We start from the raw sequence: 27,524 nt of genomic DNA, 5'->3' as shown, positions 1-27,524 counted from the left end.
AAAGCTGGAGGAAGGACAATTCCAGGTGCTAATATGTTAAGGCTTTTTACGGCATCATCAGCATCGGCAGCCATGTTGGATATATGGCTCGAAATTTCAAAGTAATAATTCTCTGCCACCAAAGCGAATATTCGTATGAAAAAGTATCATCCTACATGCTCACTCGCAGTGATTACGATGATACTTTTTCAACTGCGTTGCTGCAGAATTGACAGTTTTTTTATCACTTCAAAAACGCGAGGCAAACAATAATTGAAAAACAAAAAGTCTATGATTCGTTTGAAAGGTTAGTGATGCATCATGACACCTTAAACTGTTTTAGAATATTTCGCGGGATAATAGTGTTAAAATAGTGCTTGTAGGTGACAGGGGCCAAGTGCCTATAGTGATAATTAGGTGACGAGAGGTATATTTAGGTGAAGTTGAAAGGTGACTCCCATCTTTCAAACCATGGCGACTATGGCCTGTGCTAAACATTGTTGAGAATTTTAATATACCTATATGTATATCCGCTTAGCATACTTGTAGTGGGGGCGACAATAGAAAAGCATAAAATAAAATATTTGGAAGCAATCGTAGTTGAATTACCTTATTTTTAAGTGCTAGAAATGTTTCATAAATTACATTCAAGTAAGTGAAATTAGGCAGTAAACTAATTTACGTATTTAAAACGTAAAAATAACGTATTCGGAACATAACGTTATAATTATGTGCTGCTGATGTTTTACATATCCTCTTTAATTTAAGGAAGATGATGGTACAAAAATCTTGTCTAAACGAAGCTTAATCTACGTATCTCTAACTTGTAATGAGGATGGGTAATATTTTTCAGTAACTTGTTATTGCCAAGCATAGTTACAACATGATTTCAACACAAGATGTGTGCAGATACCATTATAGTACTTCACTATAACATCTTTTTCAAATTTTATTTTCAAAGATGTTTTCTGTGTTACTTGGGGATGGTTCACTTTTATATTTGGCCACTTACAGTGGGACACCCGGAACGGGTTTCAGAATACTTATGGTTCAGACATGGTCTGAGAATATTTTTCTGCTTACCGTTCATCAGGTTATAGAAAAAGTGGCGATGTGATATGTCGCATGCATGGGTTTGGTTCACTTTATATTGGGCCACTTCCGGCGGGACACCCGGAACTGGCTCCGGAATACTACCGGTTCAGATGGTCTGAGACTATTTTCCTGCTTTCCAGGAAAATGGCCTGAGACTATTTTCCTGGTAACCGTTCATCAGGTTATAAAAGAAATGGCGATGTGATGTGTCGAAATATTTGGTCACTCCTGGCGGGACACCCGGAACTGGTTCCAGAACACTACTGGTTCAGATATAGTCTGCGACTATTTTCCTGCTTACCGTTCAACAGATAATCGAAAATGCCATGGTTTGATGGGTCGCATGCATGGGTTTGTTGCATTTTCATATCTGCCCTTTCCTGGGGTACCGGTCCGAAACACCTAAATAGCCATAACTCCGGAACGGCAGGACCAATCTGAACGATTTTCAATAGGAAACAATGGGACAATATACCCCATCGGTCTTTGAAATCGGTTCATATTTACTATCTAAAAATGAGGTGATCTCTTTGTTCACATACACACACATACATACACACAGACATCATCTCAACTAATCGAGTTGAGTCGATTGGTATATAAGACTCAAGGGCTCTATCAGCTTTTCGTTTTTGGAGTGAACATATAGCCTTTCGGTACACCTTGGTGCACGAGAAAGGCAAAAAAATGATAACCAAAAACTTCGAATGACTGCAAAATTTGTTCCCAAATTTCCATTCTTGTCCAATGTTCAATTCACTAAATTCGAGGACTCAACTGCGTTGAGGTTCCCCCAAGTTGCAACGCATCGCGTTGCGTGTGCTGGCGGATACTTGCGAGCGCATTTCTCCAGCATTTCCGAGGCGTTCAGCATTCGAATCAATTATACAAGATTAGCTGCGTGCTTAGAGGGGGGCTGCTGTTTTTCGCGAAAAAACTGTTTCAGCTGTTAGCTACACCGCCGCCACCACCACCACCACCACCGCAAGTCTATGTTATGTAAATTTTCTCCAGCCAACAGCTGATAAAACGCTTTCTTTTTCGTTTCTCCCCGCTAGAAGGGGGGTATGCGTGTGGTGCATTGCACATACCTACCTACCTATTTAAGGGGGCTCTCTAGCCTAGGAGGTCCGAGAGGCTAGCAATCGTCGTCATATGACTTGAATTCATCACGAAAAAGGTGTTTTTCTCTGGGTGATGCAACTGCTGCCCCCGGTACGGGACCGGGCGTGCTCTATTAGGTTGACCATTTAGCGAAATTAACGAGTCCGAGTCGAGAGTCGAGAGTCGAGATGCCGAAGCTTGACTTGGATTGGGTTGGATTGGCGATTAGGTGCTCGTGATCGGTTTCTTCTTGAACCGCTGCGGTGCTTCATTGGACTATTTTGGTTTTAAGTTGGTTCGCTTGATTGAATAAGTAATACTAATGATTTGGTCAAATGGCTATTCATAGTAACGTGTCATTATATAGCCATGTGTAGTAAGGTGCTAATGTTGAAGCAAATGCTTAGGAATAAAATCTGCGTGTGTAGTTTGTTATGTTACGGAATTTAGTTATTTGAAGCCATTCAAGCATCGATATTTGTTGGGACAGATTCCAAGATCCAAGCGTCTGAGAATCTGATTATTATAGATCTATTATGTTTGGCTCTTTAATGATTCGTTCCGCTTGGGCTGTAATTTTTCATTAACTTATTCCGTCTGCGACTTACAGACTTCTTTAAAGCCTAGCCCAACCTCTAATTACCTACTATGTACTGACCCACGCACATCCAACACACCTCCGTCGCAAATCGAATTTTAATGAACTTTTTTTGTTTCTCCTCTGAATGTGTACTTTCAGTTTCGTGCCGCGAGTACTTCCACTGAGCTGTGCAAATCCGACTATCTGAGAGCATCCGCACCCCCGGAATCCGGAACGAGGAATCGATCAACCGTCCGTCGCAGCAACCGACGACGGCGCGATCGATCGCGCTGCTGGAGCAGCGCTATACCGCGCGTGTGTGTAATCTGATCGGTTACGAAAATACGTGTGATATTCAGTGCGGTTGCGCGGTGATTTGAATATCACCTCCGAGCGGTAATCATCAGACAAACAAATACCTTCGCGGGTGCGGCCAACTGGATCCGGGGATCCGAAAAGTGTCTCAAAATACCCATCAAAGTGTCATTCGGAGTGGAGCGTGAAGCGCATGAAGAAGTGTGAAAATTAGAAAGGTTCCGCTGAAATCGAAGATCTTCGAAGCGTTTCGTTAGAGGCAAGATTCCGATCCGATCGACCTCCCCAGAGAGGACGAAGCAAATATAATCGATCAGAGAGAAGTGTAAAAAAAAGTGTGAAACCTGATGCAACTCGATTTGTTTCGTGTTAGGCAATCGATGAGTGGCGTTTGAGTGTGATTTTGGTTGTGAATTTATTTTTGTCCAATGTGCCAATAATACGCGCGCCAGTCGCCAGTCGCAAGAAGTTTACCATGAAGATGAACAGAGTCAACAAGCGGTCGCTGTGCGTGGCGACGACGGTGGTGCTGGTGGTGGTGATCGCAGCACTACTGGGACCGGTTGTCGAAGCCCACGTTGCTTTGACGTTTCCACCGGCGCGAAAGTATGACCTCGATTTCCTGGACAATTCCCGCACCAAGGGGCCCTGTGGGATGCCGAAAGGTGAGTAATGGGACATTTACTTTTACTGATTGTCTCAACACTTTGGGTGACATTTCTAAAGGAAAAGTTGTGCCTGGAGTTTGTAGATTAAATAACATACTTATCTTACCGGTTAGACTAAGGCCTGAGTGTCCTCTGCTGTACCTAAGAGTCGTCTCCAGTGTACTCGGCATATAGCAGTGTGTCTCCAGTTCCGCACTCTGAGAAAGGTCCGTTTATCGGCCTCCACTTGATCGACCCATCTAGCCCGTTGTGCACCACGTCTACTTGTACCGGTTGAATGGCTCTCGATAACCATTTTAGTCGGGTTGCTATCCAACATTCTGATGATGTGACTCGCCCACCGTTGCCTCCCGATTTTCGCGGTATGGACGATGGTTGGTTCTCTCAGCAGCTGACGCAGCTCGTGGTGCAATCGCCTTCTGCAAGTCTTGTCTTCCACCTGCACTCCGCCGTACGCAACACCTTCCGTTCGAAAACTCCAAGGTCCTCTGCACGTAGGGTCCATGCTTCGTGCCCATAGAGCAGAGTTGCCAGATATACATATTTTTCTGTATTATACAGATTTTTTACACTCCATACAGACAAGATACAGAATACAGAAAAATACAGATTTTCTAAATGCGATACAGATCTCTCCAGAAATCAAGAAATATTCTGAAAATTAAAGTCATTTTCAATAAATTTATTGAAAACTTTATATATTACTGCTTAAGCTTAGAAAATATTATGAAAATTTGTGCATTTCTACAAACGTCTCAGAGAAATAAATACCCGAAAAAAATAAAAACCGTCCAAAAACTAACACTATTTTATTAGTTCCTATCGAATTCTAAAATTGTTGGTGTTTGCTGTACTCTCAACGGCGATACAGAAAAATCTGTATTGATACAGATTTTTGATAAAATAATCCGGCATCTCTACCATAGAGAACTACCGGTCTTTTTTTATTCTTAATCACTTAACCTAATGTACAGCTCTTCTGTCCACTGGGGCACTACGTGAGCAATTTCAATTGACAGCTGCACTTACATTTTTTGTACAGCGCCTAGATTCTATTCTACTTTATCGAACTGGTGCCTTTCTGCTGTTTTCACTTTTTCTACTTTATACCTAGTAGAATGATGAGCACAAGGATGATGATGGATGGCCGTTGTTCCTTTCCAGTCCGATTGGGGGTCCATTATGAGTAGCAGTTCGCCGATGTCCAGGTATCCGGGTCCGTTTGAGCCATGGGGCTCAGAAGAGGGTTAGTGTCAGTTGCTCTCGGGGGAAAAGCAACTGACGAAAAATTGCAAGTGCCGGGGCTGGGAATCAAACCCATGACCATCCGCATATGAAGCGGACGTGTGACCAACTACGCCACGGGCCCCGGCTCAACTACCGGTCTTATCAGCGTTTTGTAGATAGTTAGCTTCGTGTGACGGCGAATTTTGTTCGATCATAGAGTTCTGCGAAGTCCAAAGAAAACTCGATTTCCTGCCACAATGCGCCTCTGAATTTCTCTGCTGGTGTCGTTGTCGTCGGTCACCAGTGAGCCCAAGTACACGAATTCTTCAACCGCCTCGATTTCATCACCGTCGATATAAATTCGGGGTGGCCAGCGCGGTGATTCCTCCCTGGATACCTTTGTCATCATGTACTTTGTCTTCGACACATTAATGACTAATCTGATTCGCCTGGCTTCACTCTTTAAGTCGGATGTACGTTTCCGCCTTTGTCTCAAATTTACGAGCTATAAAATCAATATCATCAGCAAAACCAAGCAGCTGAACGGACTTCGTGAAAATCGTTCCACTCCTGTTTATCCCCGCTCTCTTTATTACACCATCTAGCACGATAGACCATCACCTTGTCGTAAATCTCTGCGAGATTCGAAGGGGCCCGAGAGTGTTGTTGATACTCGAACTACGCACATCACTCGATCCATCGTCGCCTTGATCAATCGTATCAGTTTATCTGGAAATCCGTATTCGTGTCAAATCTGCCGGAGCTATTCTCGATCGATTGTATCATACGCCGATTTGAAATCGATGAACAAGTGATGTGTGGGCACGTTGTATTCGCGGCATTTCTGCAACACCTGGCGGATGGCGAACATCTGATCCATTGTAGATTCAACAACAATAAGTCTGAAAAAAGATCCTATAAATAATATTTTTTGCAGAATTTTTTGATCTGAAAGAATTTAATGCGAACCTGAAATCATTTTTTCCCGAACTTTCAAAAGAATTTCACGCGAATTTTCAAACGTAACTTCCAGAGACATTTTTTTGTCTCTCGGAGGAAGCCTGTTGATAAATTATTGAAAAAAGAAATGAACTGGACATATCAAAGGATTTTTAGATGATCTTCCGGATGCATTTCTTTCAATTTTCAAAAAGATTCCATTTCCGAATAAATTTGGGTCATTCTTGTTGAAACTAGGCCGCCATACATTACATAAAGTCTGGGATTTAAAATTTTTCTTGCTTGTTTACTAGAATGTGATAAAAAAGGATTAAAACCACTTTGATTCGGTTTAAATTGGTAGAGCCCTCGTAGGCTGACAAGATGACAAAAATGACGATTTCTCATCAATTTGCACCTAGTTTATCAAGTATTATCTCAAAATATTGATATCGATCCGATATCAACATTAACGATATTATAATGTTGATATCGGATTTAATCAATGAGTGTGGTAGTATTTGTATATGCTGCTTCGAATACTATCGATATGGGTATCTCATCGAACGGGCTTAATGAGTAGAACTCTCAAATAGACATCCGACGTTATTTTGAAATCCAAGATGGCGGCTACGGAATGGTTCTTTGAGCAATGATACCATGGAATTTATGCATCGTATTTATTGAGTAGGCGTGTAGAGTGTAGAGTAGATTATTCGCGCAAATGGAAGTCATATTCGCGCAAATTGAAACGAGTGTGTAAGCAACAAACGCTGCTTTGTTTGATGTTCTGAGCCACACACGAAATGCACCTTCACATTGCTCCTTGTTGGGTTGCTTTATTCAACTAATCGCGTTCCCCTCTTCCCGTACATTAATATTAATGTGATTTTGCAGTGTTTTGTGATCATTAGAAGTGGAAAAAAAGATACCGAAAATTGACCAACAATCAAAAATAAACGTTAAACAAAAAGTTGTTGTTGTTTTCGCATTTGACAGTGGTCGCTATTTCCTAGCGTTTTAGGTTTTTACTCAGCATTGGGTGGGTTGTTTTCTCACTCATCCCACAAGAATGTTGTTAAAAACAAAAAAAGAAGAACTGACACATCCGAGCAGCTCCGTGGAAGAAGTTAAATTTGGCTTATCTTGACTTAACCTAAATTTGCGTCCAATAAGGCCTCCGCTGGATGAAAACAACTTATGTACCACTGGGTAAATTATTCTGCAGCGAGCACACGAGAACTACTTACGCGCCACTATCGCTGTTTGATGCAAATTTGGGTAATTCCACGGAAGACAGGGATTGCGTCAAAACAACTTAAATTTGGGTTGATCTGTAGTTCCGTGTACAGAGGGTTGGAATAGAGAGCAGGGAAGACGATAAAGTAGAGGATAGAGGTAGATAGAGTAAGGTAGAGAGTAGTGTGAAGAAATTAGATGGAATTCTCTCGGAATACCTTCACGTGATCTTTCCGGCATTTCTCGATGGTATTCCAGATGTTCCTTCCGGAATTTTTGCTTCTGAGATCTCTTCAGTGATTTGTACAGAGATTGCTTCAGAAAATCTTGAAAGAATTTTTAAGGTATTCTATTCGACATTGATTCAGGGATTCGTACTGGAATTCCTAAACAGTTTGAGTAAAAAAAAGACCCTAATGGGTTAAGGGAATTCTCCCGAAAAGGAATATGAAAGAATATATCTGGAGCTCGATTTGAATAGGTCGTATGTACATTTGTCGCTATAAAATTCGATCAGTTTATTTTAGTTATTGTAGCAATAGGGAAGATATTTTGGAGATTTTTAATGATGGAACGGAAAGCCTGTTTTGTGATGATTCTGCTGTATGTATCAACTTTGTTCAATTTCAACGGTTTTTGCTATAATAAGCGAATCCAACTGATCGAATTTTTAATCGACAAAAGCACATACGACCTTTTCAAATCGAGCTCCAGATATGAAATTTCTGCATAAAAGTGGAGTTCTTCAGGAAATCCGGGTATTTGTGCTGGAATTTCTGATGAGGTTTCTCTTTTCGAGTTTATACAGCGATTTCGTCAATATTTCCTTTCGGGATTTCTTCTATGATTCTTTGAGGGATGTCTGCTCAGCTTCCATTCGGGATTTCTGCCATGATTCCTCTAAGGATTCCGTCAGATCGGGATTCCTTCAGAAATAACTTTATTGATTTCTGCCGGCATTACTTTGGAAAATCTGAAAGGATTCTTTCGGGAATTCTTGCTGGAATCCTTCAGGGATTCCTCCTGGTATTCATTCAAAGACTTCTGCCAAGATATATTCAGATAATCCAACGGGAATTCTATTAAGTATAAGATCTCCCAGCCGGGATTTTTCTCAGGATTCTTAGATATTTCTCCAAGAATTCCTGTGTGTAGGGAATTCTTCAGGGATTCAATCAGACCGTGAATTAGAGCTAATGAAAGTAGAAGAGTAAGAGAATAATAGAGAAACGGAGAGAAATTGGCTTTATGATACACCTAGATATCTCTAGTAAACCAAAAAGTCATCTGACGGTCATACTTTTATTCTTCCTCACTTTTAAGCAATGAGCGCGTTTTGCTTCAATCAGCTGAAAGTCATTCGGTGATTGAGAGTGCGAACGTTCTTTTGCTATTTTACACTTGCCTCCAAGAGGTTCCTTCAGGGGTTTTTTCCAGTAAATTCTTCAGATTCTTTGGTGACCGAATCTCACATGAGTTTGGTTTGGGGTTCAGTAATTTGATAAATAAATCTAAGGGGATTCCCACAAAAAGTCCTGGTGGTTTTTCAGAAGAAACTTCTGGAGGATTCCCAGACATAACTTCTGGAAGATTTCCATAAGGAACATCAATGTGCGGCTCCGTGGTCGTGCGGATAGTGCCATCAAGCTCTTAGACGCATCGTACTGAGGAGCGCGGGTTAGATTCCCGCCGCAGCTGTCAAGAAAAGTTTTCGACTGTGTCACTGGGCGTTGCATGCTAGTCCGTTGTCTAGTGTCGTGCTTAATTCAAAGAGCGAAAATGCTTACTGTAAGCATCGATCGTTTCCGTGCTAACAAAAAGGGGGCTTCTAAATTTGAAGAAGAAACTGGATGATCATAAACGTATAACGTAAAAACTAAGCTGCTGTTGGGAATCGACTGTAATCTTGACTCTATAGATTAACGGCTACGCAGTCTTAGGGTTCAAAAAACGAGTTTTATTATTCACCCGACGTTTCGAAACGGGGATAGTGTCTTCCTCAGGGGGAAAATAAATATTAACGTTTTTGGTCAAATGTTTTGTCTAACTTTAACTGTCTCGTTTTGTGTCGTTTTTGGTACATGACTTCGAAATCACTTAAACAGAGGATCGAAGTAGACGGTGACCGCGAGTGCAGGTGGTTTTTGCGTTTGACAGCAAATTTTTCGTGTGATTTTTTTCGGGATTTGGCTTATGAAAGTTGAATGTTTCGGATGGTGTTAGTGTCTTAATTATCGGATCGCGGTCGACCTCAGTTTTGCGCCGGTCAAAGTGAACCACCATGGTATTAAGTGACCATCAGTACGGAATTCAGTTCTAGTCGCATGGCGCCTTTTTTTTGGCTGGACACCGGCTGAACGGACGTGGCTGACGATCATACAACTTGCTGTGCTTACCTTCGGAAGCTGCGGACAAATTTCCCAAAATAATCAACTGTTTTTTAAAGTATTCAGTTGAATTCAATAATTCAATAGTACCTTCATCAACCTTTTATTAAACTATCATACTTACTGTGTACTAATATTTACTATTTCAGCGGTAACAAGGTAAATGATTGAAACTAAATGTATAACAAATAGTAATGCGCTTTCTCGCCACGGAAAGCACCCCATTAAACCCCATCCAATTTTCAACTCCAGATATCTATGAAGTGGACCAAGTTCTTGGACATATTCTGAGTAGATATCTAATCAACATTTCCTCCCCATCCCCGCTGATCGTAAGGACCTGGCCAGGTGTCGAGAGTTCGTTAAATGAAAGGTTTGTCAAGTCCCAGGCAACTTTCTGGCGCATTAAACGTCTTTATCGACAGCCACCCCAGGATGTGTACGGTCGGCTATGCTATGCTATGCTATGCTATGCTATGCTATGACTTCGAAATCACTTAAACAGTTCAACGGTTTTTCTTTCCCCCTGAGGAAGACACTATCCCCGTGTCGAAACGTCGGGTGAATAATAAAACTCGTTTTTTGAACCCTAAGACTGCGTAGCCGTTAATCTATAGAGTAAAAACTAAGTTGGTCATCTCAGACCCTTCTCCCCCTCGTAGACTTTTGTCTATACAAAAAAAAATGAAATTTGTAGGTAGCGAAAACTTTGGCCCGAGCTTCCCTTCGCCTTAAAAGTCTACGTGGTTCATGAACGACCGCAGACGGATTTGCAGAAAGTACTTCTGGAGGATTTCCAGGATGAACTCTTGTATGATTCTCAAAAGCAACTTCTAGAGGACTCCTAGAATGAACTACTGTAGAGTTCCCAGATAGCTGTATGAAATCCATATGGAATTCAAAAGACGTTCTGAGACTTACTGAGGCTTACCGATTGTTCAATAGACTCAGCGGCTGAACCAATACTCCCGGATCAACTAGCTCAGTAGCATGAGACCCCTCGAACTGTCTCAGGGCTGGCATGCTACTGGGTAATTCGGAGTGGTACGCAAATCAAGGTGTGCGGAAACTATGGTATTTCTTTGACTATGGAAGAGTGTATGTGTTTGGGTGGAAAAAGGCAAATTTCCACTGCTGTAGGGCCACTTTCGTGACCTGGGCTTGGCTAGGGCGTCTTCCTTCGTTGGCAAGATCGACGGATCACGGCCACGCCGAGAAGGGTCCTCCTTGACGTTTAGGACTTACAGTCCGAGGAACTCTCACAAGGCCGATTGTAATGACCAGAGAGTCAGGTCTTTTACGTTTAGGCATGGACCGGTTAACCGATCTAGGCCAAAACGTGTGGACGGTGAGGTGGCGCTTTAGTGACGGTACCAAAAGGTAGATCAAAAAGGTCCTGAAGTGTAATGTAATCAGAAATTAGGCACTTGCATCACCAAGGCCGACAATTATGGCGCGGTTACTCCACGGTTCACAGAAATACTGCACTATTCATTGCCACTTTAAAGAAAAACTCACTTTAGTCTGTCTCACACGAACGCCGGATTAGAATTGGTCATGGCGATCAGCTCAAGCCTTAAAATGCCTTCCAGTCTATCTTTTCTTCTGTTCCTTAATCCTTTCTTCCTCTTTCATATCCTTGGTAGCAAACAACCATCCATTTGCCTACATTTGCTACCACTGTCAAGATTTCGCCCGCCGCCCATTTTGAGCACAGTTGATTCAAAATACAATTAACATTCAGATTTCTAAATTCTAACAAATCTAATACACATCACAATTTTACTTTTAACTAACAAAACTTTACTATTAAAACCAAAAACTAATCAAACAAATACTACATTTTCCCTATAAATACGCACACATCAGAATAAATCGGGAGATTTTGTAACTGAACGGTTACAGATCATAGAGAGAAAGTGATGTTTCGGAAGCAACTTCTGCACGGATACCAAAATGAACTCTGCAGAAATCTCAGAAGGAATCCAAGAGTTATTCCTGGACTAGTTCCAGAAAACATTTCCAGGAAGAATCCCAGAAAGAACTACCGATGAAAATCTAGAAAAACTTATGGAGGAATCCCAGGATAAATTTCTGGGGCAAATACTAAAGTAACTTCTGGAGAAATATCAGAAGGAATTTCTAGGCAGAATTCCCTAACAAATCTCTAAGGAATAACCTAAGGAAGCAAAATAAACTGGTTTCTGAACAAATCTCGCGCTCAGTATCATACGGGCGTATCTACAATGATCGATTTCTCTTCATCGATTTCCTCTTCGGCTAATAACTTGGCATGCATATCATTTTTGGTTGTTTTTGTTTTTTTAGATGCTAGTCCTAGTCGTTCTTCACCGAAATACACCGAGAGATCATCTGAATATTGGTCGCATTTTCCAGAATAATTCGAAGAGAAAATCGACGAAGAGAAATCGATCATTGTAGATACGCCTGTATGATACTAAACGCGAGAAATGTTTGTACACTGAAAGACGGCTAGCAGTTGAAATTACTATTCTGAGGGTCAATTTAAATACACGACGCCACTAAATTTGTGCAGACTGAATTTCGTTTCAATTCAACAGAATAATGTTTTCAATTTTACCATGGACCCGATTTGCAATTAAAAAAAGTTTCTGTTTGCAACCGGATTCGAACCAAGAACCTTGAGATCACCAGGCTCGCACGCTACCACTCGGCTATCGAACCGGTTGATATGGGAGAAAACAAATTGCACACAAGAAGCGTTTGTTGGTCGATCATCACGTTTTGCCATGGTAAATTTGAAAACATTTTCATGGTGGTCATTACCGCAAGCCGTCATTCAGTGTAGGGTGGCCAAGATTTAGTCACCAGATAAGGCGCTGTCCATAAACTACGTAGACTCAATTTTGGCAATCTCAGACCCCCCCTCTCCCCTCGTAGACTTTCGTCCATACAAAATTTTCGAGGACCGTAGACTTTGGCCAGACCTTATTTCATCTGGTATGTGAAACTACAGGGGTTACTCAAAATAACTGGGATAGGTAAAATTTTCACTTTGCAAAAAATGTTCAACTCGCTGTAACTTTTCGAAAAGTGCATAAAATATTCTCAATTTTTTACTGTAAGTTCATCAACTAGTTGTGTATCAGTAGTCTAATTTTGGAGAAGATCGGATCATTGTCCACGGAGTTTTAAAGATTCTAGAAAAAGGTAAAATTATCCGATAGCCAATTTTGAGCTGTTATATCTCCGGATTCAATGAACCGAATGCAATGAAATTTTGACCATTCATGACTTGTATAATGAGCTATAAAAAACCTTTGACTTAACTTAAAATTCTTAACACGGAAGAAAATTATAACGATAAGATTATTTTTCTAATAAAACATCAAATTATCCAAAACTTCAACATCGTTTCAAAATTAGAGATGCTAATTATAGTTCAATTAATTTCCCTCTAAATGACTTATATATAAATGTGTTTTGAAGGAAAGTTACAACATAGCCGCTAATAAATTGAGAAAGTAATGGGATGCATATTAGAAATTGATGATTTTACTAAAAAATCGTGAAATGAATGAAATCGTTATAACTTTTTCTCTTGTTAAAAATTTAAAGTTAAGTTAAACGTTTTTAAGAGTTCATCATATAAGTCATGAGTGGTCAAAATTTCATTGCAATCAGTTCATTGAATTCAGAGATACAAAAGCTCAAAGTTGGCTATCGAATAATTATACCCTTTTCAAGAATCCTTATATCTTCGTGAAGAATAGCCCGATCTTTTCCAAATTTGAACCACTGATACACAACTAGTTGATGAACTTACAGTAAAAATTTGAGAATATTTGATGCTCTTTTCTAAAAGTTACAGCGAGTTGAACATTTTTTGAAAAGTGAAAATTTTACTTGTCCCAGTTATTTTGAGTATCCCCTGTACATGGCTCTGGATCAGTGTGGTCTGGTTGTTCATCGAATTTAAGCTAATTTTGTTACTGTTATAGTCATTTTGTTTAATGACCATTGGGCGCGCAGTTTATTGATATCCGCTTATTAGGCCTACATTATCACATGTTAAACATCAAATATGTTCATTTTTATTTTTCAGTGCTAGAATATAGACATTGACTGATACACTGTCATGAAAAAATACACATATACATCCCATATTTAGCGTGTAATAGTGCCTTGAACTTTTCGCATTTTTTCCTGCCGCACCCTGTACAATGATAGGCTATGCCCAGGGAGTCGAGAAAATTTTCCCGACCGGAACGGAAATCGAACCCTCTGCGGATTGGCGATCCGTAGCCTTAACCACGAGGCTAACTGGAGACCCCTATATTTCTAGAAAACTTGAAAAAAAGAGTTTTACAATAACGTTATGCAGATATTTCAAGAATTTCTCCCCTAAAAAACTCTTAACCATCCTGAAATTGCACAACTTCGAGAGCAGATGCATGAAAATGCATTTCGTGATATTATTCTTACGCATCTCTGAAGACTTCGACGCCTTTAGAAGTGTTGTTGTACATGTCACGGATAAGAATACCGGCAAAAACCAATATTTACTGTTGAACTGGAACGAACGATATCAGGTCAAACAAAGCTTGAACCGTATTTTCGGCGCGTCGCCGTACCTACATGTCGAAGTGCAGACTGCAGCATGTTTACACTTTAATGAGCGTGTTTTCAGATATTGCCTTTCTCCTATGTATGTACGTGCCCGTTCACTGAACTTCCTATCTTCGTTTCTTTGATGTCGTTTTGAAATGTCTAAATATTTAAATGGAAACATGTGACAGCAATGGAGTTATTCACACTCATGCTGTCTGTTCTCAAATGTGTGTTCTAAATGGTTTTCTGAATAAAATGTCAATTGATAACACAGTACATACCTAGTGTTCCAACATTCCAAAATTCGAAACTTAACAGTAACACAGTATTTCTTCGTGTCACCAAATCCGACCATCCCGAAAAGCTGGATCAATATTGCTTCTTCTGCCACAATACACCGGATCGCCCGACCCGACAAGAGCTGATAATGGATGAGTGTGTACTACGGCTCCGAACTGGTCCAACTGGATTGATATGCAAATACCTGTCGCTTTGTGGTGACCAACCCAGAGGCAGCTTTTATTTCTCCACTGAACTACTTTTCTCCCGCACACACCCTGTTTGTTTGTTGACGACCTGGCCTGCTGCCTGCCAGAGCTCCGAGGATAACCGGTCGCCCGCGGTCGCCGATTGGGGTCTCACTTTCAACTCCACGGTAATCATCATAAAGCGGACTGTTTTATTTTATTGCTAGAGCTGCAGATGGGGAAGGTATGCGCCAGGACCAACCAGCTCAGAGCTAGGCGAAAGTTGGGCGCCAATCTGTCGAGCATAATTGGATCGATTATCTGACGGAGGGATTAATTAGCCGACTAAGCGAGCAATTTTACACATATTCATCTGAGGTCTCGCGCTGTTTTCCCTAATGACTGCCGGGAGAGAGCATGCATTCTTCTTCTGCGCTTGCGGTCGGTCCAATCGGCCCGGCACGACCCCAAAAGCACGCGAGTGATTCAATATGACGGGGCGTCGTCGCCGTCCCATTTTTCTTCCTGTTACGAGAGTCAAGTGAACAAGACATGCAGAAATCTGCTGTGAGATCGAGGCTGGCGGCGACGCCGAGTACAATCGCCGTAACGTAATCCGTTTTTACGCGGAGCCACTTCTTAAGGCCGGGTAGGTTGAAACGACGACGGCGATGACTCCGTCTTGGATGATGGATGCTCTTGAGGTTTTACTGGAATGGGTACTCAGCAACGCAGCGGTGTAGACAACTTAGATAGAAGAGGGTTATGCATGTAGAAGTTCTTAACCTCTCGTGCAATCGTCCAATTGTCAATAATAGCGTCTTACGTGAACTGGATTTTAGTATTTCTTTGATTTTATTTGATACTATTGAGCTTAAAACCTTCATTAGAGTATGTTAGCCAAGAATTTATAGGAATCTCAGCAACATATTAAAAGGAGGAAATTAACATAATAATATGTAATAGAAGTTATAATAGACAAGTCTCCATTGAGCTTTCCCATCTTTTTACTGAGTTCTCAGCGGTAGATTTATCTCGGTACACTCGGCTCTTTTGTTGTAACTCTGTAAATGAGATAACGAGTTAAGCAAAACAATTGTCAAAAAATCAACAATTGTCAAGAAATCACTCAAAAGGGCTTTTCCTTCTTTCAAAATCAGAAGTTAAACATAATAATAATAAGAATCGGAAAATAATGATAATAAAGTGTACCGAGTCAAATCTGAACTCACTAAAAAGATGAAAAAAAAAAAAATACTGAGCTGGAACATTAGGATCCAAGTGTGCAAGTGAAAGTTGGGTTTTGATGACCTATATTTCCAATTGAATAAATGTGCCAAACTTTACAAGGCACAGTTTGGTATGGATTGTGTAGTTCAACTCGTACAGTATACCTAAAAAAAGTTGTATAAGAAATTATGTTCATAATCCTATTTCAAAAGCAGTATATTGCCAGCAATTTTTTTAAGGAAACATCTGTAGTAATGGTGGATTCCTTAGAAAATTGATGGGGCCAGTTTACCTTCAATGCAAAAATCTAGTTCATGACTCATTTTTCTTGTGCTGGTAACAAAACCAGTTATCATTTGCTACCTTCGATAGCAAGAATTGTTTTCAATTTGTTGTCACAGGAACATTATGCTACTCTCATTTTTGATGTTTCAACCATTAAAACGACCAAAACGACAACAATCTGAGTTATCAGAATTCGCAATATCACAGCATCAAAGTTAGTTTTCAAGTTGCTATCAGACTTCGCTCGGGTAGCTACTATGCTTTTAGATTATGCAATAATACTCTGAAAGCAAAAGGCATCACGTATCTATGTTAGATGTAATTTAATTCATTTTTAAAAATCCTTACCCTTACCGTTGAACGCTGGCTTTGATCAACATTTTCCAAATAGTCTAGGATAGTCCAAAGCTTCTAACCATTTTTTTTTAGTTTTTTTTATCGATGTTCAAAAGAAACAGAAAGATATTGTTGATACCAAACATAGATTTTGCATTTCAATTCTGAAAAAAAACTTGCATATTTTTTTTTCTTACGATGCATTCTAGTAAAAAAAACACAAGTCAACATAAAATATACGGATTTTGTTTTGAAGGATTTTGGATTTTAATGTTTTAGTGAAATATGATCAATCATTTGCACGAAAAAATATGCCATGTCGTATGCCACCAATTCAGCATTCTACAAAGAAAAAAGTTCCCAAAATATACTTAAACATCTTTGGAGATATCATTTCAATCTAACAAGCCGTTTTCAATTTAAATCATGTTTATTTTTAAAGTAAAAATTACTTTTATTTTCATCCGGTTTTTTCAAAAGTTAAATTTGAAAAAAATATGTGTTGGTGCAAAACTAAATCAATCACAATATACAGCATATGAACAAAATTTCATTCAAATTAAAAAAACGAGTTGAATATATTTATATTTTTTGATGTTTCAAGCAGAAAATGCTCCATTAGACAATTTCTTAGCGATTTTGTGATAGAATTCCTAAAACTTTAAAGAAATAGGTACCTGATTGTTTTTTAAGTATAGGAGTAAATCTAGGAAGAATTTCTCAAGTAATTCCTAAATTGTTAGTTGAAATATTTGGCATAACTCTTGAAGAAAAAAGCAGATCATCAATTCCTGGAAGAATTACCAAAAACAAAAAAATATGGATAAAATTTTTTAAGTTTTTTGGGAATTTTAATTTTAGAATGAATCTGTAAAATATTTAACAAAAAAGCATAAAAATCTTTATCGCAGGTTCATTGACATTCGAGAAGAAACTTTAATCGTTTTAAGGATACGTAAACTTTGAGAAAAAATAACAAAAAATCATACAGAATTATAAAAAAACAACTAGGAAGAAGTTTCTGTAAAACTTCCAGGAATACATAGTTGGGCATTTTGGGAGAATTTCTGGCAAAATCCGTGTGATAGCAAAGTTCTTTGAATACATTCAAGCCATGCAAATTTTCAAATGGGGAATTATTTGAAAGGACTCGACAAAATTAATTAAAAATGTGACGAAAATAGTGTAGAAGCTCCCGACGATTTTTTGAAAATTGTAAATATTTTTTTTATTCACATTTTTGGAAGAAGTAGAAGTCTAATTCAAGCATCTAATGTTAAATGATAAAAAAAAAAATACACAAATGCAAAAACGACATTTAAACAATGAGAAAATAAATAAATTAAATCCCAACCAATCCCATGATGTTTCATTGTGTGTAAACTCTGTGAAATTTATGGGACATTTTTAAAGATTTCTTATTACTTCTTCACCGAGAATTATAATATATTTTTGATATTTATGGTAGATGCCTGATACTATCTTGGCGTGTACTGATTGAATTCCAAAATTGGTAGCAAATTCCATAAAAATGTCACTGTAATGCTTCGGTAGACAGCTAACTGTGTGATAAATTATTTCCAGTACTGTCATGGTAAAATCAAAGCTAGTTGGTCTAGGTTCCCCGATTTTACTTGGACATTCCCAATGATGACTTTCTGGAGCAATCGCGGAACGAACCTTTCGAGCAATTCCTGAAGGAAGTGCTGAAGTTATTCTAAGAATATTAACCCTAAAAGGGATACCTTCATGGCCTCAGTTTCGTCACCTCGCTGAGTATGTTCCATCAAAGACGAGCTCTGAAGGGTTAGGGTTAAATAAGTATTTAAAAAAAATGAAAGTTTTGATGATTTCTTTATAAGAATCTCTGAATGAATCTATAGAAAAATTCTTAAGGAATCCTTGGAAGATTTTCTAAGACTTTCTTAAGAAATGTTTGGAGCACTTTCCAGAAGAGGAATGTCTTGCAAAAAGATCTAAAGGAATGTGGAGAAATCTTCGAATATTCTTAATAATCTTGGAGAAAATTCTTCAGATAGCTTCTGAAAAAATACTTAAAGATTTCTGAATTTCTGACTTCTCGTGGATTCGTGAATCATTTTCTAAAAAAAATCCATGGAGTGATTTTGAGAAAGTTCATGGAAGGGTTTCTAGATGAATTGAAAAAATTTCTGAAGAATCTTTATGTAGGGTGACGATGGGTTTTATCGGCAGGTTTGTTCTCTTTGTCATGGGGAGTTTTTGTCGGCCAAATTTCCTGAAACTTTGTCTTATAACTCTGCTTTGTTGGGAAGGAATTCAGGCCAATTCTGAGTTCAGCAGCTTTCAAGAAACTCCCCATGACGAAGAGAACAAAACTGCCGAAAATACACAATTTCCCGTATATACAGGGGATAGACAAAATGATCGGGGCAGGCAAAATTTTCACTTTTCAAAAAATGGTCAAATAGCTGTAACTTTTTGAAAAGTGCATCAAAAAATCTAAAAATTTTACTGTAAGTTGATCAACTAGTTGTGTATGGTCAGAATTTGAGAACGATCGGGCTATTTTATATGAAGTTAGAAAGATTCTAGAAACAGTCATGATTATCTGATAGCCAACTTTGAGCTGTTACATCTCCGGATTCAATGAACCAAATGCAATGAAATTTTGAGCGTTCATTACTTATATGATAAGCTTTGAAAAACTTGTTTTTTTTTTTAATTTTTATGTTTGTGTATTTTAACTTAAATGCTAATTCTACACTCGCTTTGAAAAACTGTTGACATAACTTAAAATTGTTAACACGAAAAAAAAAAAATATATAGCGTTTAGATCAGTTTTCTGATAGAACACTAAATTATCGTGAATTTCAACATCATTTCAAAATTCAAGATGGTAATTATAGTTTATTTGAATTCGCTCTAATTGACCTCAATATGAATATGTTTTGAAACGAAGTAACAAAATAACCGGCAATAAATCGAAAAAGTAATGGGAAGCATATCAAACTTAAACCAATTTATTAAAAAATCAAAAAATAAAATAATTGCCGTAACTTCAATTCCTATTAATAATTTCCAAAAATAAAAGAAAATCGGGTTAAGTACGGTTCCTTTGAATTCCACTAAGAATTTGCATCCTTTGACAGATACGTATTTCGACCTCAACTGTAAGGTCGTCTTCAGTGTCTTGTACTTGACTCGACTCAGTCGAGTCAAGTACAAGACACTGAAGACGACCTTACAGTTGAGGTCGAAATACGTATCTGTCAAAGGATGCAAATTCTTAGTGGAATTCAAAGGAACCGTACTTAACCCGATTTTCTTTTATTTACAGATATTCCCCTAACAAGCCCAGGTTAATCATCATCAATAATTTCCAGTTTAGTCAAACTTTTTTCGAAGATTATTATGCGTCATAAACGTTCAAAATTTCATTGCATTCGGTTTTTTGAATCTGGAGATATAACAGCTCAAAGTTGGCTATCCATAATAATTACATTTTCTAGAATATTTTTTTTATCTGTATTAACGAGATTTTTAGCCCTTGGCTAGTTCATCTCGGGACCTACGCTTTACTTCCCTTCCGAAGGAAGAACTCACATTTTTCGAGTTTGTCGGAAGTGGGATTCGATCCCAGGTCCTCGGCGTGATAGTCAAGTGTTCTAGAATATTGAGTTACAGTAAAAACTTTAGATTTTTTTTGCACTTTTCAAAAAGTTCCAACTATTTGACCATTTTTTTAATGTCAAATTTTTGCTTGTCCCGATCATTTTGCCTATCTCCTGTAAATTTCTGGAACAATATATGCAAGATTTTTTGAAAAGAATTCTTGAAATATAATATTTTCTAAAGGAATTCTTGCAACATTTTTGGAAGCTATCCCTGCAAGACTTTCTTAAGGAGTTCTTGGAGAAATTTCTGTAGGACATATTTAACTCTAAAAGAATCCCTTGAAGATTTAGTGGAACAATTTTTGACTGAATTTCTCTAGGATTTCCCTCATGGTTTTTCAAAGCAAATCTACGAGTAGTTTACAGAGGAGTCCCTGAAAGAATTTCTTTAAGAATCCCTGGGAGGTTTTTTCAGAAACTCGTAAATGATTTCTATTACGAGAAGGGATTTCAGCAAGGGTCCGTGAACGAATCAGTTAAAAATAAATAAATAATAAATAAATAATAATAATAATGAATCATTGAAAAATTTGTGGGAGTTTTTCCAAAGTAATCTTTAGACTTGTTAAGAAATCTCTATAGAAAAGTCTGGAGATATTTCTGAAGAAATTATTAGTCGAGTTTAAAACAAAAACCATGGGAGAATTTCTGAAAGAATCCCTTTAAAAAATTGTAAAGGAACCCCTAGGAGAGTTTTTATATAAATTCCTTCAGCAAATCCCCGAATGGATGGACAATTTTAAGAGTCCCTGGAGAAATGTCTAAAGAAATCCCTGGAACATTCTCTACAGCAGACCCCGGAAAAAGTTTTTGAAGGAACTTGAATTTTTTTCTGAAAGTTTTTTTGAAGTAATCTCTGGAAAAATTTCTGAACAAATATCTAGAAAATTTCTGAACGAATTTTTAAAAGAGTCGTTGAAGGAATATTTGCTCAAATTCTTGGATATTTTTTTTTGAAAAACTAAAATTGAGCAGTTTTAGAAGTAAATCTTGCAAGATGCTTTGAAAGAATTCTTTGTGGAATTTGTAGAATAGGGGTAATTTCTAAACAAAACCCTGAAGAAGATTTCCGAATGCACCCATTTAAGGTTTTCTGAAAGAATTCGCGAGGCAGTTTTTGGCCGAATACTATAACCTAGACGAAATCAAATTTCCAAAAATTTTTTTTTAGAAAAAAATTAGAAGAAATTTTTGGTACATTTTCTAAAGGATCTCGATTCTCCAAATGAATACCTAGGGAAATTTCTGAATAAATATTCAGAGGAATTTCTGAAGCAATCCCTGGGCGAATTCCTCAAACAATCTTCGAAATGATTTGTGATATAATTCATGCCAGAATTTTTAAAAGAATTCTTTGTCACCCTTCTAGAATTTTTTGAAACAATTTGAAAAGGAATTTAAGGGTAAATCCCTGGAGACATCTTCGAAGGAATCCCTGAAAGAATTTCTGATTTTTTATCGCAAAATACTGGAGATTTGGCGTAACATACAAAAAAAGCAGAAATGTATGTGTTTAAGGTTAGGAGATATATTTTTTAAACTACAAAGCCATATACTGATTACTTCAAAACTGTATTATACTATGAATTCTATAAAGCTATGCTGTGTACTGCATTTTTGAGTAATACCATATGTTTTTGTACACATCGTCTCATAAAGATACAAAAAAAAAAAAATAAAAAATAAAAAGTTTTCAGGAAAAAAAACATCTATTTCTGACTTTTTGATATTTTACGTTAAATTTACTGAAATTTCTGATAAAAATATGAAAAAGAGGATACCGCTTCAGTTCCGATACCATGAAAACGTGAAAAGTTAATATAATATTACACATTTTTGCAATTAAACACAATTTGGCCATTTTAACGCATTTTTCCTAAAAACTAGGATTTCAAACAAAAAAATCATCAAGCTGGTTATAAAATATATCTACATGTATATATTCATATATAAATATATTAAAAAAAAAGGCACAGACACGTTTAGTACTTACAGTGAGGTATTTGCTCTGTGAAGGAAACACGACACTAGACAACGGACAGCTGCGACGGGAATCGAACCCGCGCTCGTAGCACGATGCGATTAAATGCTTGGTGGCACTAGCCGCACGACCACGAAGCCGCACTTTATGTATATAGATATATAAATTTTTAGTTTTGAAAAACTTTGATTGTAGGACCATTTTTTCAAATTGGTCTTAAAATGTTAGTTTCCGTAGGAGAAAAATAGGAAATCGTCGTTGAATAGGAAATATCATGATGATTATCAATATCAATTACCAGAAATTTATGGGACATTTCTATTTTAGGCCATCATTTGCCTAAAGCCCGACCACTGTGCCACGATGGGGATTTGTGCAACTTCTACACAACAGAGTTGACTGGGTCACCGCCAGGGATGAAAAGAAATTTATTACCCTGCCACCTGCATCGTTGCCGCCGCTAATCTTTTGACCTGCCATGTTCGAGCAAGCAATCGTTGTAACCCTTTCGAGACGAAACTTCCAACTCTTTTAATCGCAGCCTAGGGTAATTAGAAGTGTTCAAGAAAACACTGGAGAGGGTGCTATTGCGCTTTTTTTTCCTTAGCGCAACCAATGTGGTAATTTTCAGTAAAAAAACGATCGATCTCTGATGCCAGACGGTGGTGCGTGGCACGTGTTCGTCTTGATGTTTGGGAAGGCGCATTGGGTTAGGAGATCAGATTTTAGCGCGGTGGTGTCGGTAATTTTATGCTTTCATTTTCGATTTCCTGTGCCTAATTTTCGCCTCGAAACGTGCGAAGGGCTCGAGTTTACGGCAACAGATGGGTGATCGAATTCGATTGTTATGTAATGTAGCAATTGCGGAAAGCTGGATTTTGTTTATTATGTGTGCTTGTTGAAAACACTAGTTTACAGCATTTTTGAACTCGGTAAGCTGATGATCATTTTTGGTGTAGAATCATGCCCTGAGTTCGAAAACGTAAACGAAAAAAATTACAGTAGAACGGAAATTTTTTCGACTTTCCATACAAGGTTGATGATTTGAAATCGATTTTTGTTCTATTTTTAAGTAAAGTTGCTCACTTCAAACATCTCATTCTCCGTAATCAATGCTCCGATTGAGCTGAAATTTTTACTGTAACTCGCCTACATATGATATGTCAAATAAACGTCGAGAAAGAATTTTTAAGTTGGTTTTGTCTTATTGAAAAAAATACATTTCTTCAAATTTTTTTGGGAATTTTGCTAAAATTTAAGAAGATCGTCCCTAAAACACGCCAATATCTTGAATTTCATCAATCTGACGCAAAACCTGTATTCAGATGATCGAATGGTATTGTATTCAGCTTTTAATTTATGGAAAAAGATTTAAAATTGGTTGAACAAAACGCAAGATATTTGAATTTTAGTAAATTACATATTTTGAAAAGTTGCAAAACTAGATATTGAGCTAAAACTAAAAAACTGTTCTACTTAAAATTTTTTGAAGGTTGGTTTCGAAATCAGCACTAAATTGTGCTTGAAAAATTTTGGTCGTTGACAGAAGTTCACGACTTTCGTTTTATTTGGTAAACTTGTGAAATTATAATGGTTTGTTTTGGAGGCTTAAGGTTTTATTAAAGTTTATGAGGTTTTATTTGAATTTATTATGTAATAATTATGTTTAAAATATAGGAACTCGACAACTTGTCATAAAATCGTACAATCCCTAAACAACATTTCTAAGATGTTGTAGTTATTAAGAAGGCGTTGAGGAGCGTTATAAAACCTAAATTATTTCATTTTGGTTTTATAATGGTTTTAAACACTTCTTGGAATCTATTCTACCTAAACGTGTTGCTTGGGTTAGAATCTACAACTGTATACCACCCATTGACATACAAAAAGCTTCAGTACTTTTACTTTCTTCCCCGTTGAGGCAAAAAGAGATCACCTAATTAAGCGGAAAAGACCTCATTTCCAACCCTTCCCGATTCACGCATCGCAGTTGTATAGTGTCACACTTTACGACAGCAAATTTTGCCACCTCGCAACCCATCTCTAACTGCGGGGCCACACTTTCTCATCCCGCAGTTCCCGTTCACTCTGTGGATCAGACTGCAAGACGGTGGTGGTAGCCCAGTGGCTAATCTCAATCCACTTATCGGCCTCGACTTGGGTAAGCGATACAACACGACGACGGAAACTAGGTGTGAAATCGATCCCATCCCGTCCGCCGCCCAGTAGTCACAAACGCGAGGAAGAGTGTGAGGTCGATGCCAACTATCCCGACTAAAATGACGATTCAGAATTATATCATAACTCCTATCGTACTCGTCCTCAATAGAAGAAAGCCTGCTTCTCAGCTTAGTGTTCTATGAGCACTTCCGCAGTTATCAAATGACCATTTTGCATGTGTATTTCGAGTAGCAGACACGAAGATACTCTATACCCAAGGAAGCTAAAGAAATTTCCATTACGAAAAGGTCCTGGGCAGACCGAGAATAGAACCCGTCATCCTAAGAATGGCCTTATTGAAATCCCATGCCCTAACTGCTTCGACTGCCTAGGCTCTTAATAGATCCTTAATTAGGTATTTGATTTTTTTTATTTTTTTTTCTGGAAATCACACATCCTTAAAAAGTGAAGAAAAGAACGAATAATATGAAGAACAAAACAAGAATGGCTATTGCAATTTTACCTCTATATGGTATGGTATGCTGAGTTCATTCCATACTTCACTGCAACTCGTATTTAACCCTCTAATGGATACCTGGGGTCCATTTGTACCCCAGGCAACTTTGGAGTAATTTCAAACAAGTTGGGTATAACATATTGACTTTTTTTTTATCTGTATTAACGAGATTTTTAGCCCTAGGCTAGTTCATCTCGGGACCCAAACTTAACTTCCCTTCCGAAGGAAGAACTCACATTTTTGAGAGTTTGTCGGGAGTGGGATTCGATCCCAGGTCCTCGGCGAATCCCACTCCCGACAAACTCTCAAAAATGTGAGTTCTTAGGGAAGTAAAGTGTGGGTCCCGAGATAAACTAGCCTAGGGCTAAAAATCTCGTTAATACAGATAAAAAAACCCAAATTAATCCACCTAGTGGTGATAGTGCCTTTCTCGTCGAACATGTTCTCACAATCTGTCCGGCAACGTAAGTCAAAGTGTTTCTGAATCTGAATATTTTTATAGAAAATCAAGCATTTTATCAGACATCTATGAATTGACTTAAAACTTATTGATTGCACATAGTCCGACATTATGTTCAACGTAAAAGCAGGGCTGAAAAATATCAGACTTCTCAATTGACTGCTTGAGCACTTTGTTGAGCACCTTCACTAACAATGGAGGCTGATCGATATCAAGACGATACTAAAAAGCTAAGCTATAACTCTTTACACAATCACAGATCACATTTTTTTTTCTGAACATTTGGGCTGTACCTTATTTACCGTTGAAAACAAGAGCGATAGGTAGTGAGTATAGTGCGACATCTGTTTGTATGTGGGTTTAATTTGTAAGATTTTGTTCTCTTACACATATTTATCGCTTGCATTGGTTTTATTTACTTTCGTTGTTCCGGCGAAGCGCCAAACGCTGGTTGTGCAACCCTACCGGTAGTCTGTAATGTGGTGTGAGCCTATTTTCTAGTTAACCGTTCCTCGGGTTATTCAAAAAGCCGTGATGTAATATGTTGCATGGTACATTTGGTTACTTTCGATGCGGTACCGGAACAGATTCCGGTGCACACCGGGTCTCCCGAATATAGTCTGAGACTATTTCATTGCTAACGTTCATAAGGTTACCCAAAAAACACGATTTGATTTATCTCATGCATGGGTGGGTATAGATCACTTTTACGTTTGACCACTTCCAGTGAGACACCCAGAACTGGTTTCGGGACACTACCGGTTGTCTAAAATATGGTCTGAGGCTATGTTCTTACGAATCGATCATCGTGTATTCAAAAAAGCTGCTATTTGATGTACTGTCAAACACTTATTTGTGCATTTCGCCAGTTCCGGCGAGACACTCGAAAGTGGTTCCGGTACACTACTGGTAGTCTTAACCCTCGAGCGATCGCGCTGTTGTATTTTGTACAACACGATGAAAAAATCTCGCTTTTTGTACCCAGCATTAGCGTGGTGCTGACGCAAGTAGTCAACCGCGCGAGCTACGGAAGGTTAAAGTGGCCTGAGACTTTTCTTGCTGACCGTTCTGCGCGGCATCTAAAAAGCCGATATTTAATGCGCGGTGTGCATGCGTTAGGTTCCGTTCTACATTTGACCACTTCCGGCGGAGCACCTGGAACCGGTTTCGGCACAGTATTGGTTTTCCAAAGTTTAGTCTATGATTGTTTCTCTTGTTAACCGTTCATCAGGTAACCAAAACAGCTATTTATGGGGTTGGTTCTCCTTTACATTTGACCACTTCCGATCGGGCACCCTTAATCGGTGAGGAATACTACCGGTTGTTCCAAATATGGCCGGAAACTTTTTTTTTTTTGCCAAATCAAGATACCTAAAAACCCGAGATTTGATTTGTCGCATGGGTTTGGTTCACTTTTTTGTTTGGCCATTTCCGGCGGGACACCCGGAACCGGTTCCGGATCACTACCGGTTCAGATACATATGGTCTGAGAATATTTTCCTGCTGACTGTTCATCAGGATATCATAAAAGCCACTATTTGATATGTTGCATGTATGGGTTTGGTTAACTTTGAAACTTGGCCACCTCTGGCGGGACATCTGGAACCGGTTTCGGAACATTACTGGTTCCGATATGTTCTGAGAATGCTTTCCTGCATACTGTTCATCAGGTTATCGAAAAAGCCGCGGTTTGATATGTCACATGTATGGTTTTAGTTCAATTTTATATTTGGCCACTTCCGGCGGGACACCCGGAACCGGTTCCGGAACACAACCGGTTCAAATATGGTCTGAGAATATTTTCCTGCTTACCTTTCATCAGGATGTCAAAAAAGCCACTATTTGATATGTCGCATGCATGGGTTTGGTTAACTTTTATACTTGGCCACCTCCAGCGGGACTCCTGGAACCGGTTCCGGAATACTACCGATTCCGATATGGTCTGAGAATGTTTTCCTTCTTACTGTTCATCAGGGTATAGAAAAAGCTGCAGTTTGATATGCCACATGCATGGGTTTAGTGCACTTTTATGTTTGGCCACTTCCGGTGGGACACCCGGAACCTGCTCCGGGACACACCGGCACACACCGGTTCAGACATGATCTGAGACCATTTTTCTGCTTACCGTTCATCAAGTTATCGAAAATGCCGTAGTATGATGTGTCGCATGGATGGGTTTGTAGCGTTTTCATATCTGGCCCCTTCCTGGGATACCGATGCGGAACTCCTAAATGGCCATAACTCCGGAACGGCTGGACCGATCCGAACCATTTTCAATAGGAAACAATGCGACCACATTCCGCGTC

At 38.6% G+C, this 27,524-nt stretch overlaps 1 protein-coding gene across 1 annotated transcript in view; it reads left to right on the top strand.

Moving 5' to 3' along the window:
* The window catches only part of LOC109408343 (uncharacterized), a 160,720-nt gene that overhangs the window by 35,408 nt on the left and 97,788 nt on the right, over positions 1-27,524 (top strand). The window contains exon 2 of the mRNA XM_019681640.3: positions 2,918-3,738. Coding sequence (XP_019537185.3) covers positions 3,549-3,738 — 190 coding nt within the window. The 5' untranslated portion in view covers positions 2,918-3,548. The remainder of the gene's footprint in view (positions 1-2,917; positions 3,739-27,524) is intronic.

This window comes from Aedes albopictus, chromosome 2 (genome assembly GCF_035046485.1).
Source record: "Aedes albopictus strain Foshan chromosome 2, AalbF5, whole genome shotgun sequence".
Lineage (NCBI taxonomy): Eukaryota > Metazoa > Arthropoda > Insecta > Diptera > Culicidae > Aedes > Aedes albopictus.
Note: the sequence above shows the minus strand (reverse complement) of the source record. Positions and strands in the feature narration are given on the sequence as shown.